This window comes from Cucurbita moschata, unplaced genomic scaffold (genome assembly GCF_002738365.1).
Source record: "Cucurbita moschata cultivar Rifu unplaced genomic scaffold, Cmos_1.0 Cmo_Scf00022, whole genome shotgun sequence".
Lineage (NCBI taxonomy): Eukaryota > Viridiplantae > Streptophyta > Magnoliopsida > Cucurbitales > Cucurbitaceae > Cucurbita > Cucurbita moschata.
In genome coordinates, this window is record NW_019268538.1 from 3,517,098 (window position 1) to 3,533,386 (window position 16,289).

At 33.6% G+C, this 16,289-nt stretch overlaps 3 protein-coding genes across 5 annotated transcripts; 2 read left to right on the forward strand and 1 right to left on the reverse strand.

Annotated features, from left to right (window-relative positions):
- Window positions 1-283: 283 nt before the first annotated feature.
- LOC111459599 (ubiquitin carboxyl-terminal hydrolase MINDY-1-like) lies at window positions 284-7,501 on the reverse strand. Of its 2 annotated transcripts, none has more exons than XM_023102582.1 (12): window positions 7,228-7,501; window positions 5,130-5,248; window positions 4,930-5,036; window positions 4,762-4,849; window positions 3,032-4,073; window positions 2,875-2,929; window positions 2,696-2,777; window positions 2,443-2,523; window positions 1,785-1,877; window positions 1,632-1,681; window positions 1,095-1,212; window positions 284-573 (listed from the first exon to the last, which is right to left on the reverse strand). In XM_023102582.1, exons 1-12 carry the CDS (start codon window positions 7,406-7,408, stop codon window positions 490-492), a joined length of 2,100 nt encoding a protein of 699 aa, XP_022958350.1. In that variant the 5' UTR covers window positions 7,409-7,501; the 3' UTR covers window positions 284-489. The 2 variants fall into 2 exon arrangements, with proteins under 2 accessions (XP_022958350.1, XP_022958349.1); XM_023102581.1 differs by having other exon boundaries at window positions 1,773-1,877; window positions 7,228-7,499.
- A 2,391-nt stretch (window positions 7,502-9,892) lies between these two features.
- Window positions 9,893-12,643, forward strand: LOC111459529 (agamous-like MADS-box protein AGL19). 2 transcript variants are annotated; one of them, XM_023102477.1, is made up of 8 exons: window positions 9,893-10,189; window positions 10,334-10,546; window positions 11,456-11,537; window positions 11,704-11,768; window positions 11,869-11,968; window positions 12,039-12,080; window positions 12,153-12,194; window positions 12,294-12,643. In XM_023102477.1, the coding sequence occupies exons 2-8, from the start codon at window positions 10,365-10,367 to the stop codon at window positions 12,417-12,419; spliced, it is 639 nt and encodes a 212-aa protein (XP_022958245.1). In that variant the 5' UTR covers window positions 9,893-10,189; window positions 10,334-10,364; the 3' UTR covers window positions 12,420-12,643. The 2 variants fall into 2 exon arrangements, with proteins under 2 accessions (XP_022958245.1, XP_022958243.1); XM_023102475.1 differs by having other exon boundaries at window positions 9,909-10,189; window positions 10,330-10,546.
- Window positions 12,644-14,340: 1,697 nt separating this feature from the next.
- Window positions 14,341-15,892, forward strand: LOC111459528 (protein STAY-GREEN, chloroplastic-like). The gene is made up of 4 exons (XM_023102474.1): window positions 14,341-14,745; window positions 14,834-15,007; window positions 15,217-15,384; window positions 15,516-15,892. Exons 1-4 carry the CDS (start codon window positions 14,629-14,631, stop codon window positions 15,816-15,818), a joined length of 762 nt encoding a protein of 253 aa, XP_022958242.1. The 5' UTR covers window positions 14,341-14,628; the 3' UTR covers window positions 15,819-15,892.
- The last annotated feature ends 397 nt before the right edge of the window (window positions 15,893-16,289 follow it).

A 16,289-nucleotide genomic window follows, 5' to 3' on the forward strand; every position in this document is an offset into this window, starting at 1 on the left:
AAAAAAAAAGAAAAGAAAAAAAAAGGAGCAACAATCCAACCGCCCACGCATCACTTTGAATCACGAATACGTCTGTTTGTTCCCACATCCAAACTGCCGACGACCCTATTAAGAATCCCATGCCCCACATTTGGGCCTTCTAATTCTCTGAAGGCCCAATTTCACAAGCCCTAAATGTCTTGTGGGCCGGGCTTTCATTCACACACACAAGTAACTAGTAAAACCCCAAAATTTATGATCTCTCCGTCTCAGATCTTAATATTCAGAAGAAAAAGATTTGAAGAGCCTAAAGAAATGGGAGTGGGGAAATATATAAATATATATACAAAATGGAAAACTGTATCCAAACTCTCATAAAGGAATTAGGTTAGTCAACAGCATGTGGTGATATATGCTGTTAAGAAGACAACAAACAAACAATTTACAGGGAACAAAATTTAAATAAAATTAAATAAAAATGATTTTCTATGGATTCTGCAAAGCCAAAATTCACATCACACTGCACTTTTCCTTCGGTTTTGCGTCAGTCCTCGCGGAAGAAGATGGCGGGGTTTTTCCACTACTTTTAGACACCTGCAAAATGCAACCCCCTGCCTATTTTAAGTATTCCGGAAATGGGGTGGTTTATAAATATATAGACCTAAATTAAATATGCCTTTCTCTTTTGACTAATATATATTAAAGAAAAACAATTAGACTGATAGTTTATGTACAAAGTTATCTTACATCAGTTTAGTTTGGTTATATCAAATGGGTCAAACATCTTTTAAACATAAATTGGAAGTTAAGAGCATTGATGGACAATGTTAAAGTTTAGAGACCTATCAAATATTTATTAAAGTTTCTATACCTATTAGACATAATTTTGAAAATTAAACTAAATTGTAATTTAGCCTAGCATTTATTTTTTGGGAGTTTTCTTCACATGCTTGAAAACGTGAAGCAAATGCAGAAATAAATAAAACCACAACTATGGAAATCAGAAATCATAGGTGGCTAGGTCCAGATGAATTATGTCATAAAAAATAAAAAATTGATACTGAGGATCTATAGCATGAAGAGAAAGTACAAGGCCTGCAACAAGAACAACATACCTGAGGACCCACGACCAGCCTTGAACTGCCGCCAGTAGATGGCTGCTGCACATTTTGCCGCTGTGGTTGTTGTTCAAACTCCTGTTGTTGCAGGGCTATTGCTAATTGCAGGTCAGAACTGCAAAAATTTAAATACCATTGTGATCATCAGCAATCAGCTCTAGTCTGCAAAACATATCCACTAGAATTTTAAATTAATAACTGACAATGAATTTGGCCAGTACTTGGAGTTTTAAGTGAATGTCTAAAACGCTGGAGTGTTTTTTCTCTTTGACAAGAACAATTAGGTATTTAAATAAACTCCAGCTATCCAAATTATTATATGGTTCGGGAATGAAATCATGCAAGGATTGGGGGGGCAGGAATCACTTGTTTAGTTCCCTGAGAGATAAGCTCCCAACCAATGCGAATAAACACAAACATAAGAAAATATGTACTAGAAAAATAGCAATAACAAGATAGGAAGTGTTTTGCAGCATTCCTTGCATGCTTTCGTAAAAAGAGTAATATACTAAAAGTAACGAGATAGAAAGTTACTTCAAATCCAATCCGGCATGTTTGGTGGCATCAATGCTTGCAAGATAATCCTGCAGCATGTACAAAATAGTCTTGGTAAATTGCTAAAGAAAAATATATCAGGGCAGTAAAAAATTGTTCAAATATATATATAACACAAACCGCGGTGCTTGCCATGGCATTATGTTCATCCCAAGATTCATTAGAATGACTTTCTACTTTGAATTCTTTGAAATTACCCGTCATAAATAAAGTATCTCCATTCACCTGCAAAATATTTGAAGTTATAAGTTGGATAGAATAATTAACAAACTGCATAAAAGCAAAGTTCCGCTAGTACAATTGCAGGGCATGATTTGAGTTTAAGATTAGCTAAGAGAAATATCAAGGTGAACATATTAAAGACGTTTCAAATGTATTAAACTATCATCTATGTGAGAGGCCTCCAGTGGCTAAGGAGAATGCTAGGAAAGGAGGAAGAGTGGATTTGAGAAATTCTTCATGTGAAAGTTAGTAATGTGTTGGGCCTGCCTGTGGGTCCTAGGTTAGTTGGGATGACTATTTGGAGTATTTTGTTGAGGACATCCTTTTGGCATTAGTCTCGTGAACAGAGGGTGGAGAGCTACTGAGCACTTGAATCCTCCCTTGAACCGAAGTAAAATTTACTATTTCAATAATTGTCAGAAAATCTTCTATCATGTTGCTATGATGTCTATTACTATTCTTTTAAGCAAAATTATTATTATTATTATTATTATTATATATTTTTAATGAAGTGCCCCACTATAAGTTATTTATGCTCATATAGAGAAAGTTCATTGAGAAGATTTACCTCATTTAGCTTTTCCCACACCAAATCAGGTTGATGAATGTAACCTTGGTCTGTAGCTAAGAGATAAAGCTGGCCATCAAGCTGAAGATGAGATGAGAAAAAATTGGTATTTATTGTTCAACTATAAGTATTTGGTCAGCAAAACCCACCATGGTCCAACTATAAGTAAAGCTGAAACCCACCAATGGTCCACGGCTCTGGCAGTCAAAAAAAAGAAAAAAGAAAACATGGTTCAATTTCAATTCTCGCTGACCTTAAACATGGTGCTGAAGTGATTATTCCGGAAAAAAACACAAAGTTCACGCTCTTTAAGTCCATCTTGTAAGGAGAAGAGGCTGCAAAAGAAATAACAACATGAGGCTCTACACAATACCAGTGAAATTAAACAAAAGTGTCCAGCAGAGAAATTGAGAACGATAGGCAAGAACCAACCCATAAAAAGTTAGCTGACTTGCATTGTTCTTTAAGAAATTCCTGATCAGCTCCCCTGATAACAATTAAGAGGCTTTTCCTGATAAGTTTTAAGGCAATAAATACAATATTGGCAAGTGGAAACATCATTAACCTTTATGATACAAATCACTTCTACCTTGTTTTGGACTAATTTCATCCTTTGCCGGTACATTTGGGAAATTTATTGAGCTTCCACAACCTTGTTCTGCAAGAACCACTTCACCTTCATATACAGGCTCTTGAGCTGCAAGAACCACACTTCGTGCATCCAATATACATTCCTCTCCTTCATACATGGGCTCACTACCAACAGTTGAAGTCAAACCGCCAGGTACATCAACGCATTGAATTTTACCATCTGCTGAATCTGTACAGGTAACAGATGAAGATAGGCCTAATAGTTCACTTGAGTCTTCCTTATCTACCGGTTTATGATCGACTGATTCAAAAGGAGCTGGCATATCATTCTTGTGAGAAATATCGTCAGTATTCTCATTCACCAATGAACTCTCTCTTCCAGAAATGGGATCAGTCTCAATTAATGTTTCATGATTGTCCAACATGTCAGGGCAAATCTTATGCCCTTCAGACTCAACAGTCTCAAGGGGCTTTCCCACATCAGCCTTCAACGGTGAAGAGCTTACTTGCTCCTGTGATACGCCTTCATCATCACTCTTGCTCAAAGAGGTTCTGCAAGAATCTTCGATGGATAAACTGGGCTGCTGGTTAAGATTATTTCCTGCAGCACAAATGTCTTTTATTATGGCCTTCTCCACGGCATCTATGATTGAAACCTTTTCAGGAGATGGTTCCTCATCCAATTTGGTGGCATTAGTGTCCCCCACGGAATCGACAACACCATGATTATCCATTGAGATTGGTGTTACAGATTCAGACAATTTCAAGGCTCTCAACAACTCTGCCTCTTCTTCAAGATCCCCTTTTCTCATTCGTTGCTCATCAGAGACTGAACGAGGTGATTCATCAAATGAACAATTTTTTGAAAGACTTGGAGATGGTACTCCAAGCGTTGCTGTTGTTGCAGCTACAAAATCAATACAATCATCTTCAGGATTATTACTACATTGATCCTCCATGTGCTGTGTTTCCAGAGCAACAAGCTCCTCCATAATAGCGTTGTAGGATTTGGAACCAATTGCACTAGCAGTATCATGATCCTGCACACAGAAAGAACAGTAGGAAACGAAGTATATCCTTGAATTTAAGTAGGAAGGTCAAACCAAATGGCGGAATAAAGATAGAGCTCTATTCCCACTATCAATAAAGGGTGGTCCGTAAACTTTTTCAATATATATATTTGAGTTTTAAAAATTGTAACAAATATATCTTTGTACCAACTGCCAACAAGTTCTAGGGTGGTGGCATATTAAGAAATAACAGCCTAGTAGGTAGCCTTGGAGAATCCAACATAGTTCTTTAGTGATCAAGTTCAGAGGATCCAAGGGACCAAAAGCCCTGTAGGCTACATTGCAGACATCTTGAATATCAGTCCAATGTTTACAACAATGGCTTCATTATCAGTCCAAGCCTACCACAAAACCTTCATTACCTGCACTTCTATTTATTAAACATCTCCCCTAATTCTGTAATAATTCAACCATGGCAACCAGAGTTTGACCAACAAAAATGGATTTTACCAAGAGATTTAAGATCCCTAATATAAAACCTTTTTTCTTTTTAAGTCATGAAGGAACCAAATATATAAATAGACTTTCAAGACATTGATAAAGTCACATGCCTACAACTTGAGAATAGGAAGAATGAAAATCAACATAGAGCACAAGAAACTCTATAGTATTGTTAATTTAATTTATCTTAGTAATTAGAAAGAAAGTATATAAGAACCTGAGGATCAACTATCCAACCATGATATAGAGGAATATCCAACAAATCAAAAATGGCGCATTCTGGAGTGAATTCAAAATCATCAATCCTGCAAGTACAACATTAAACTTAGTTCAGAAAAAGACAAGAAAACAAAAGGACTAGGAGAGGACTAAAGCTTATACCTACCTCCTAAACCTAATATTTACATCTATCCCTGTTGCTAGCCGTGGTAGCAGATCAATAGCATCAGCAATGTTCTGTTGTTGATTCTCAACAAAACCAGCATCTTTGTTCTGTTACCCAAAAAGAGTTTATATAAGAACTGAATAAGAAGAAAATGGGGTGAGAGAAATCTTTCAAAGAGTATAGAGAAGAAAACTATTTACATCAACATTACTATTTGAATCAATCAACCGTTCAGCGACCAGAGACAACAATTTCTCCTGCGATACTTCTGTTGCATCTGGACCCAAATTTAAGTTGTTCCGCAACAAGAGAACATTGCCTGCAACAGCCCCAACGTGAATAACCGAAGATGGATTTTTACTAGTCTAACAAAAAAAAAAACAACAGAAGACACCAAATAGTGTAAAAATAAAAGCATCTTAATAGAATGAGCATCCTTAGGTAACTGAATATTGCTATGAAACTAGTTTGTTTCAGTTTTCATCAATCTTCAGGTAGCTAACAACTTTGGAATTCTAATATCTATTGCTTGTAATACATCCAAGCCAGTAGCAAAAACAACCAAACTCAACATAAAAAAAAAAAGGTGCACAATATTCTGATAAGCCAGGCACAGCACATTGCACATATAATATTATAATGCATAATTTATATTTATGGAAAAGTAAGCTATTTATTCATTTTTAGAGATTCTAGAGTCATAATACGACTTCCTATTCTACTGAAAATAAAATCTATAAATGCAAGAGTAGAAATAATTCATTCAGAATGTTTGAAACAAGAGAAATCTATGGTGAGATTTTAGAAGATCAACAGCTGGGAGTTCAAAACAGATCACAGATCCTAATGGGCTCCAACATCTACCGACCCCCTCCTTTAGATTACTAGTAGCTTGAAGACAGCTCACTAGAGCCAGTGTAATTAACTGGTTTTTTTTTTTTTTTTTAAAGACATGAGTGGAGTTTTTTCCTCAGCCTATAAATATGGCTGCACTGTATATTTTATCACAATTAATGAGAAAAGGGTTCGATGGTTTTCTCCTTCATTTTTTTTATTGTTCTCTTCCTTTAAGAAGCAATTATAATTTGAAAACGTTGAGAGTATTGTTTGTCCCTAACTCCTGTTAATAACTAGTTAATTGTACAGTAAGCTACAGAGTTTGATCAATTTTGTTGTATTGGTTTAGTCTGTTAACAGCACTAAGCTTTGTTTATTAAAAGCTTAGTCTACCCTTGTATTGTGCACTTGTGGTTGCTTAATAAAATAGACTCAAGTATTACATCAGATAGAATAAGTCTAGTTGTGTGGGCAATAGTTTACAAACCAGAAATTGAGAGGACAAAAGTAAAATGCCGAAGATACAGATCATTTACCCTCGTGTTTATGATCTGATAAGTCTAGTTGTGTGGGCGATTTCCAATATTTGTTAAAATTCTATTCGTATAGAGAGAAAGAATAAAAGGCTAGAATAAAATGGGAAGATTCTATGCGGTATCCTGAGGTTATTGTTTAAAAGAAAGCTAATGATCATACAAAGTAAAATGGGAACTTCTCGTGGATCAAAAGAATATCATACAAAATAATAATATTAATAAAAATAAAAATTCCAATGATCTAAAGAAAGATAGAAAAAATCCTAAATACATTCATTTCAAATCTGTCTCGTTCAGAAATAGTTAAAAAAAAACTTTAAGTCATCTACCCATGAACGTTTTTGGAAAAGGTTGAAGGAAAACTGAAGTTAACTCCTAAAATATGGAAGAAGTGTGGGTCTGTTAGGACACTCCGGTCACCAAAATATTGAAGATGCTAAGTAATCAGGAAACGGGAAAGAGAGTGAGAGTAATAAACCCTAAAATGGCCATTACTATTCAATTTCTAAATAAATCAATAGGCAGAGTGAATAAATGAAAAACAATCATACTACAGACGACTGAACGTTCGATCACCATTGACAAAAACATATTCCATAAGAGAATTTAGCATTGGCACAGACGGACTCGTTACGGCCCTCAAACATTCCGCGATCAGATAAGCACAAGTAAAACAACAGAAGAAGAACATAAATTCAACTCCAAATCTCCAATCCAATATGCGACTAATCCACCAAAAACCACCCGCCCACGCGATTACCTACTCTACCGGAATCAAATTCAAACAAGCAACAACAGGCGTCCGAATAGTCTCACGTAAAGGAAGGAAAAATGTGGCCAGAGCAGAAAACGATAGCAATCAAGAGTGAAACCCTAACATGCGGAAGATAGATAGATAGACAGAGATAGGGAGAGAGATGATTACATATGGCGAGGAGAGGGCATGGACCATTATCGTTCTGGAGAACAATAGGCGTAGAGCGGCCAAGAAATTGAATAGTTTTGGTCTTGTATAGGCATTCATTTTCCTTTTCCTTGGGCGGCTGCTGTTGCTGTTGTTCCAGGGGTGGATTTGGAGGGTCTTCAGAGGAAGAAGGCGACGCCATGAGCGATCTCTTAGGAATTGCAACCCCGTAGTTGCTCACTGTGTTTTATACACACAAATGGTAAAAGGAAAGAAATGAGAGAAAGGATTTGAGAATGTGGATTTAATTGCAATCCCTTCTTCATTTACTTCTCCTTGTTAAATTACGCGTTATTGCTTATTTTATAATTACAATAAATAAATAACCGAAACTTATATTACATCAAACTTAAGACGGTGAGTAATTTAATATTTGTTGAGGAAAGTTTTGTTTGCCATATCTAAAAAAAAAATATGTCTACAAAATAATATCTGGGTTAGAATTGCAATCATAATTTTATATAAATAAAATATTTTAAACAATTTTATTACCTTTATATTAAAATAATTTTAACTCATTAAATTTTAATTTAATTATCATTCACATACTTTTAAAGTAATAAATTTTAATAAATTATCCTTAAATAAATTAATTTAATAAAATTATATAAACTTTTTGTTTGGTCTTTGTTTTGTTTGTCGTGAATTTTCCTTAAATCTAAATAATATTTTAATTATTTAGTTTACTGGTCTAGAATGTAATTTATCTCTAGCTCGTCATTAAAAGTATATTTTATAATTATAATTTAATTTTATTATTCTTTAAAATACATGCAATAATATATTTTTACATCTTAAATTTTTATAACCTTTAACAAACTAAAGCGAACATGGATTCGATGATGGCCCGATTAAAAAAAAAAAAATGCATCTCTTACACGAAGGTTAGGGGTTGGATTGTAATTGTGCACCAACTTACTTCAAGAAATTAATATGAATACTTCCTTGTTAAGAAATTGTTTATTACTTTTGACTACCTAATTTGCAATTACCTTATTTATCCTTTTTGGAATTTGTGTTCTACCATTTTAAAATAAAATGTAGTTGTTTTTTAAGATCATTTTTTTAGCTAAACAATTGCATTTTTAATTATAATTCTTACTATGTTGTCTTCTTCTTTTAAAAAATATAATATTTTTTTAATTAACCTATAGTTATTTGATTTCTTAGAGTTGAAATTAAAAAATAAATTATCAATTGAAGAAGCCAAATAAAGACGAGCTAGCTAGCTAGCTTGACTTATTGTTTCAAATTGTATCATGAATGCAGTCTAGGGGTTGGATTGTAATTTCACACCAACCTACTTCAAGAAATATTGATCCATTTTCCAGAAAAAATACATAAATATTCATACTTCCTTATTAAGAAATTGAATACTGCTGCATATTTCTCTCTTTATTTTCATTATTATTTTTTTTAAATTGTGATGTACCATTTAAAACGCTGTTTCTTCACAACCACCCACAAATTATATTTTTCAAAATTCCATTTAATTGTATCTCATAATTATTTCTCTCTTAAAAATATATATTATCATTTCTCATACAACTCTAAATTTATATGTTTCTTAATAAATTTGATTGCTCCAAAGGATTTATTTGTGATATATTTATCCGCATCTGGTTTAATTATTAAAATTATTAAATTAAACTTTTTATTTATAAAATATAATAAGGTAGGAACGAGCATTAAAAAGCTAGAAGCTTGAGAGAAACAAGTATAATACTTTTAAGTAATAATTAGTTGAGTAATGTTTGAATTAACGATAAATAATTCGACATTTAAATTATTTTTTATAGAATATCCAATGTAGATTATTAATTAAAAGAAATTACACGAAAATATTCCATTAATTAAATTCGAACACCAACTATCTTTATTAAAGGAAACTTTGGATGCACCTTTTATTTTTTTTTTTGTTGGTCCTTTTTTGTTCACAGTTTGTAAGAATGTTTTGAGTAATTTGATTTACATAATTAAAAACGTATTTGAAAAATAGTTTAAAAGGTAAAAAATTTATTTGAAGGCGACCATTTCTTCTAATTTAGGAGGCAGTCCTCGGATTTAAGTTAAATTAGCATATGAACCCCAATAAAACAAACAAAATTTGGAAATGGCAAATATTGGAAATTGTTCTCCCTAGATTATTCACTTGCCAATAAAAAGAAATACAAAAATGAAAAGACTCACCAATCAAGGAGGAAGAGGCACGTGACATAGTAGGACGATGTTCCCGACGGACGACGTGGATGCATCCCGTTGGTCCAGCTCAGAACCGAATCGTACGGAACAATAAAACCCATCAAAATTTTAACGTACGGAGCAACATTTGTTTAAACCCTCAAACGAAACAGCTTTTACGGTGCTCCAAATTTTAGCTGCAACCAAAACCCAACTGAAAAAATCTTCCCTTCTCTAAAACGGGCTTCTTAAGTCTAACCGGCAACCGACAGGAATGTTTGGTTGCTTCGCCATCAAATGCCTCCTTTGCCTCTCTAAGGGTCACCGCCATAAGAGGTTGTCAGTCACTTTGGCTACGTGTCGCCACGTGAGCTGGTGGCACACTAACCCTTGTGCACCCAGATGTGAGGGAAAAAGGAAAGGAATGAAAGGAGAGTAAAAGGGGAAGCATGGAAATGGGTTGCATTTTATTCTGTTTGGTTTCTTTTTTTGGGAGGTTTATATTTTGTTTCCTGAGATTTCCCGAAAAAGAAAGAGATCAGGTTCTTCATCACTTCAAATTCTCTTTCCTTCTAAGCCTTTTTTCTTCTTCTTCTTCTTCTTCATCTTCTCTTACATTTCTAGGGTTCTTCCAAGCTAAACTCATCCTCCACTACATTCTTCTCCACAAGAAATCAAACCATTACTTCAATCCCTTTCTTTTCTCTCTTTTCATATCTCAAAAAACCCACCACTTTCAGAGGTGAGCCTTGTAAAAATTTGATTTTTGATCCATTTATCCAAATGGGGTTTCATTAAATTCTGTTTTGATTTCTGGGTTTTGATCAATTTTGTATTTTTCGTGAGATTTTTGTCCAAATCTGACCTTTGTTGTTGAAAAAGGAAGCATTTTTGTGAGAAAGTAAAGGAAAAGAAAAATGGTGAGGGGAAAAACTCAAATGAAGCGCATAGAGAATGCTACAAGCCGGCAAGTGACCTTCTCAAAGCGGAGAAATGGGCTGCTGAAGAAGGCCTTTGAGCTATCAGTTCTTTGTGATGCTGAAGTTGCTCTTATCATTTTCTCTCCAAGAGGCAAACTTTATGAGTTTTCAAATTGCAGGTACTTTTTTTCTTCCTTTATTTACAAAAACCTCTCTTCAAATCTCTCAAATCACCGTCCTTTTGGGGTTAATTCTTAATTAACTTATGTGTTTGTTTGTTTTCTTTTGGGCACTGTCTATTTCCCTTGGCTCTTCTATTTCTTTCTCTCTTTGCAATCAAATTAGTACTGCCGTCCTTCTCTTATTTACCTAACCCCAACAAGATTTGCATTAATGGGTCACTGCCTTAAACTCATTTCAAATCTTTTTTACTGTTCTTCCTGATCTAGGGCTTGTCTGGGGACTACATTATTTTGTTTGTTTCTTCTTGAGTAATTGAGGATCACTTTGTAAATTTGTTTTTCAACAATTTTTAAAAATAAATTTTGTATATTTTCAATGTATGTTCATAATATTTCATGTTATAAACTTATTCTAGTTTTGTTGTATTTAACTGAAGCATAATAATAATAATAATCATAAGGCTTAGAATCAAAAGTAGTCCTTAAAAGGAATGAAATTTCTCTATCTCCAAGGTCATTCTCAGGCTTTGTAGATGAACAAAAAAAAATAAAATAAAATAAAATAATTTAAGCAAATGCTAGGCTATCCAAAAATAGGAAGCTATAAGAACTTTAATAGGGACATGATTAAGAACATTTAGCTTCAGAATCCAATGGGAGATCAAATTTCACGATGCCCCATTTGGTTATTTAATTCCACGCATGGCTTTGAAGGCCATATCCCAATGAACATGGGAAATCTTGGTCTTCATTTTAAACTAACCCTTTGATTAAAGTTCCAATCTTTCCAATGAACAAAGGTTGAATGTTGTAATTGGATTAAAATTGGATTAAAATGAGTAATTAATATTAAGTTCTAAGTTTGAATGTGGAGTTAATTTTGTTGTTGGGATGGAGATGTTTCAGTATGAACAAGACAATTGATCGGTATCAGAACAGAACCAAAGAAATTATGTGTACAAACAACCAAGGTTTAGAAGATGTGCAGGTTGGTTGATTCTAATACACATTCATGTTTGTGGTTCCTTATAAGCATCGAAAATCAAACAGAAACAAAAACATATCTGTTTTGTTTTTTTTTTTATTATTATTTTTATTTATGTTTCATGTGTTTGAATTATCTGACGAACTGATGAATTTGTTTGGATTGAAAGTTGGAGAAGGAATTTGACTCATTTACCATGACTAAGAAGTTACAGCACCTTGAAGTTTGTAAAAGGTTTGAGATTATTTTGAAGAAAAAAAAAAAAAATTCTCTCCTATTTTCTTACATATTTATTAATCTACAAACATGCTGAAGCTCTCATGAAATAGTACAGAAAATTAATGGGAGATGGCTTGGATTTGTGCTCCATGGAAGAGTTACAGCAGCTTGAAAGGCAAATTGAAAGAAGCTTAACAAAAATTAGGTCAAGAAAGGTACATTCATGTCTCAGATTCTAAAACATTTCCCCTTTTTAGATTTGTTCTTATTTTGTTTCAATTTCAGTATCAATTACTGAAGGAAGAAATTACGAAGCTGAAGGAAGAGGTAATTTTCATAACATTATTTACATAAATGAATTAAAACTATTGGTGATTTGAATTTTGATTTGGTGAATAGGAGAAAATGTTGCTGGAAGAAAATGCAGCTCTCCTGAAGAAGGTTAAGCATTCTTTTTTGTTTTGATTAATGTCAATTTCCTTACAACTGTTCCTCGTACAAATCCATAAAATTCAAACAATAAAATGAATGTTTTTTCAGGTTGGAAGTGAATGGAACCGCCAAGAAGAGGCCATGGATGTTGAGACCCAACTGTTCATAGGGCCATCAGACAGAAGAGGTGGCAGTGGCTTCCTGTGTAGATATCTTCATAATCAACCCACTTAATAAAGACACAAGCTTTGTGTTGAACCCCAAAAAAAGGTGAGTTTTTTACATGCAGTATTAACACTAAAAGTGAAACCAAAAAAATTGGTTTCTGATAAAATGTTTGATTAAATACTGTTACGAGGAATCAAACTATCTGTATATTTAGGAAGCGTTCCTTGTCGGATAATGTTGTTTTCTACTTGGTTTTTCCATGTGGTTTCACTGCATAACATGTTTGTGTTTCTCTTTTTATGGTTACTTTGCTTTAAAAAAAAATGTGGAAATTTGGTGGTTTAATGAAATCATATTAAGTTAAGTTAGGGTTATGGCCTTTTCTCTCCCATGTGCAGTATCGTACACAGAGATTGAAGCTCCCAAAAGTTGAACCCTAATTTGGAAATTAGGATTTTACCCAAAATTGGCTGTCCTTCAGATTGATTGATTTTCCCCAAATCTGGTGGGATTCATGATAATGACCTCCACCAATTAAACCCTCAAATTTCTTCTTTATAACATTAATTTTTTTTTTTTTCTTCCTTTCAAAACTATATATTATATCAGCTCAAATTTGTCTTATTACTTATAAAGCGATTTTACCCGAATTGAAAGTTACTATTTATACTAATAAATTAAGTTATTACGTTCTTTTCGATTTTAAAAAACTTCCAAATTAAATATATTTTGATTGGAGCAATTATATGTTGGGTGACCTATTAAGAATTTTCCTAAGATCGTGTTGGAAAAAGAATAAACTTCGGTTTAGATGCAAGAAATAAGATGTAAGAGAATGTAGGATCATTACGTGGTTTTCAGAATTTTAAGCAGAATTCATTATGAACGTGTTGTATAATTTTTAACTCTTCAAATTATTGTTTACCCAATGGATTTTTTTTAGTTAAATATTTAGAATTTAAAGTTTTAAATGCTAATTGATATTTTAGCTTAGAAGCAAAAATCTTTCAATTCCATCCCGTGATTAATAAATCTATAGTTTTTGGCTCATGAATAACGTTGTAAAATGCTTTGTGGTCAAGCACACTAAACAACAAAAACAGAAAGTTATAGGATAAATTGTTGTTTGTATTCATATTGTAACTCAAACTGAGCGATAGGTTGTTTCTTTTCAACAGAGGAGAAGACGAGATTTCGCATCTCAAACAACAGAAATTGACGTGACATTTTGAGTGAATAGCTTTGAGTGAACATGTTAAAATGATTCGTGTACTTGTGGAGATAATTTTATAAAAACGAAGAGTAAGTAATATGATCATGTTAGAGCGGGATGCAAAGACCATCACATATCGAATCTAAATTTTAAATAAAAAATTCAATCTTTCTCCCATCTAGCCAAAAGAGAGATATAGGTAGAAACATACAATCTTGAAAGTGGGGTAAGAATCTTATTCGTGCTTAGTTACATGTGAGATATTGAAAGGTAGACGATCCCACCATGATTTAATTTGAAATAAATTCACTTTATTGATTGTAATTTAAAATAATTATACAGGTAGGGACGTCCACGTTTAAAATGAAAAAAAAAAAAAAAAACTACATTAAAGTACTTAACAAATAAAAATATAACAAGAAACCAATGTTTTAAAATTACATTATTTATCAATACGCTTATAAAATCTTGTTTATTTCTAAACTTACAATTTTATCTAATAATTAAATTAAAGTTTTAGATTTCAATAATTAGAGATAATTCAGCTAAATAATACACATGAGAGAAAAAATAATAAAAATAAATTAGCAATTTAAGAAAACATTTGCGTACACTAAAATAGAAAAGAAATGAAAGGTTTGCGGGTAAATTAATGAAGGATTGTGATTGGAGGAAATTAAAGTCAATTATGGTAACGCTGTCGTTTAAGCAGCCGTCCACGTAAGAAGGTGGAGGAGCTGGAAGCTTACTAGAGCGCTGGGAGTGGCGTGCTTGAAGCAACCGCGAGGGGCAACGCAATTCATTTCCAACACGCTTCTAATTCTCCAAATTTCTGGATTACACCAAACCAATACACACACAAGAAAAAAGAAGCCCCTAATTTTTTTCTTTTTCTTTTTCTTTTCCTTTTTCTCCTTTTGTTTCGTAGAAGCCTTGTTTTCTGCAATAGCATTCCAGAGCTTTTCTTTTTCAACGAACCAACCCCCGACTTTCTGGACCTAATTCTGCAACCCAATCCCCAAAAGCAAACGCCATCGGAGAATCACAGAAGAACAAACAAAAATGAGGGGTTTGACGGCGAATTCTTCTGTTCTTCTTGCTCCTTCAAACCCATATCAGAATTCCTCTCTGTTTCCTTCTAAACGCAAGTCCAAGAAGAAGAACCATGCCATGGTTCCTGTATGCGAGATTTCTGCTTCTTTTCGTTTTGATTTTTGATTAAAGAATGGATTTTTGAAGATGGGTTTTGTTTTGATTTGTTGATCAGGTAGCGAGGCTGTTTGGGCCGGCCATATTTGAAGCTTCCAAGTTAAAGGTTCTGTTTTTAGGAGTGGATGAAAAGAAGCATCCTGGCAAATTTCCCAGGACTTACACGCTTACACATAGCGATATTACCTCTAAACTTACTCTCGCTATTTCTCAGACCATTAACAACTCTCAGGTAACCCCTTTTTTTTGTTCCCCCTTTTCGATTTATAGATTCCGCGAGTAATCCAGAATGAAAATTTCAACATAATATTGATACTACTAATGAAATACAAGTCGTTGAATAAATGATCCAAAACTGGCAAGCTTTACATAGATCTAACTAAGAATAAAGTAAAAAAAAAAAAAATGGTAAATTTGTGGTTTGATGGATTAAAAATGCAGCTGCAAGGATGGTATAATTGGCTACAAAGAGATGAAGTGGTGGGAGAGTGGAAGAAGGTGAAGGGAAAGATGTCGCTTCATGTTCATTGCCATATCAGCGGCGGCCATTTTCTTTTAGATCTCTGTGCTAATCTCAGATACTTCATCTTCCGCAAAGAACTCCCTGTGGTGATCTCCTATTACTTCTCTCTGTTTTCATTTTAGGTTCATTAAGGACGCACTCATTATTTTGGACATAATTGAAGTCTAGAACGGGCTGTTGGGTTCTACCGTTTTACCTTACCCCCTAATAATTGCAGGTTCTGAATGCGTTTGTCCATGGAGATGTGGACTTGTTCAACAATTACCCAGAATTACAGGACGCGTTGGTCTGGGTTTATTTCCATTCGAAGATCCCAGAATTCAACAAAGTTGAATGCTGGGGCCCACTCAAGGATCCAGCCCCACCTTCAGCTGGACTTGATGGGTCCAATTCAGATGAGCCCATATGGGATATGGGCCAAATGGAGCGGCCCAAACCTTGCCAAGAAGACTGCTCTTGTTGCTTCCCAACCATCCCTTCCATTTCATGGTCACCCAAAAATGAGTTGGAGAGTACCTGATTGATTTGGCTGGGGTTTAAGCTTAAATGTAAATACTTCACATTATATAATATAGACCTCTCGTTTGCTCCTATACTTTCACAATCATGTTTCGATTCGGTATGTTTTATAGTTTCGATTTTAATTCGTTAATCTTTGGGGTCGTTTTATCGTGTTAAATGGAGTTTTAACGAGACATTTATAATAATAATATATAACTAAATTATTTCTAAATTTCCACACTTTCTCCTTGATTTCTTATAATATTGAATAATTAAGATTTGAAACTATAATGGAAAAGAATAATACATATGTACATGAATTATACCCCAATATCTATGAATGAATCATATGAATAAATATTCTCTCCTCTCTTAAATTTACAAGTCACGGAAGTAATGATCAAAATATTGGGTGATTATTTACTAAACTATATATATATATATATATATATATATATATATATATATATATATATATTTTTTTTTTTTT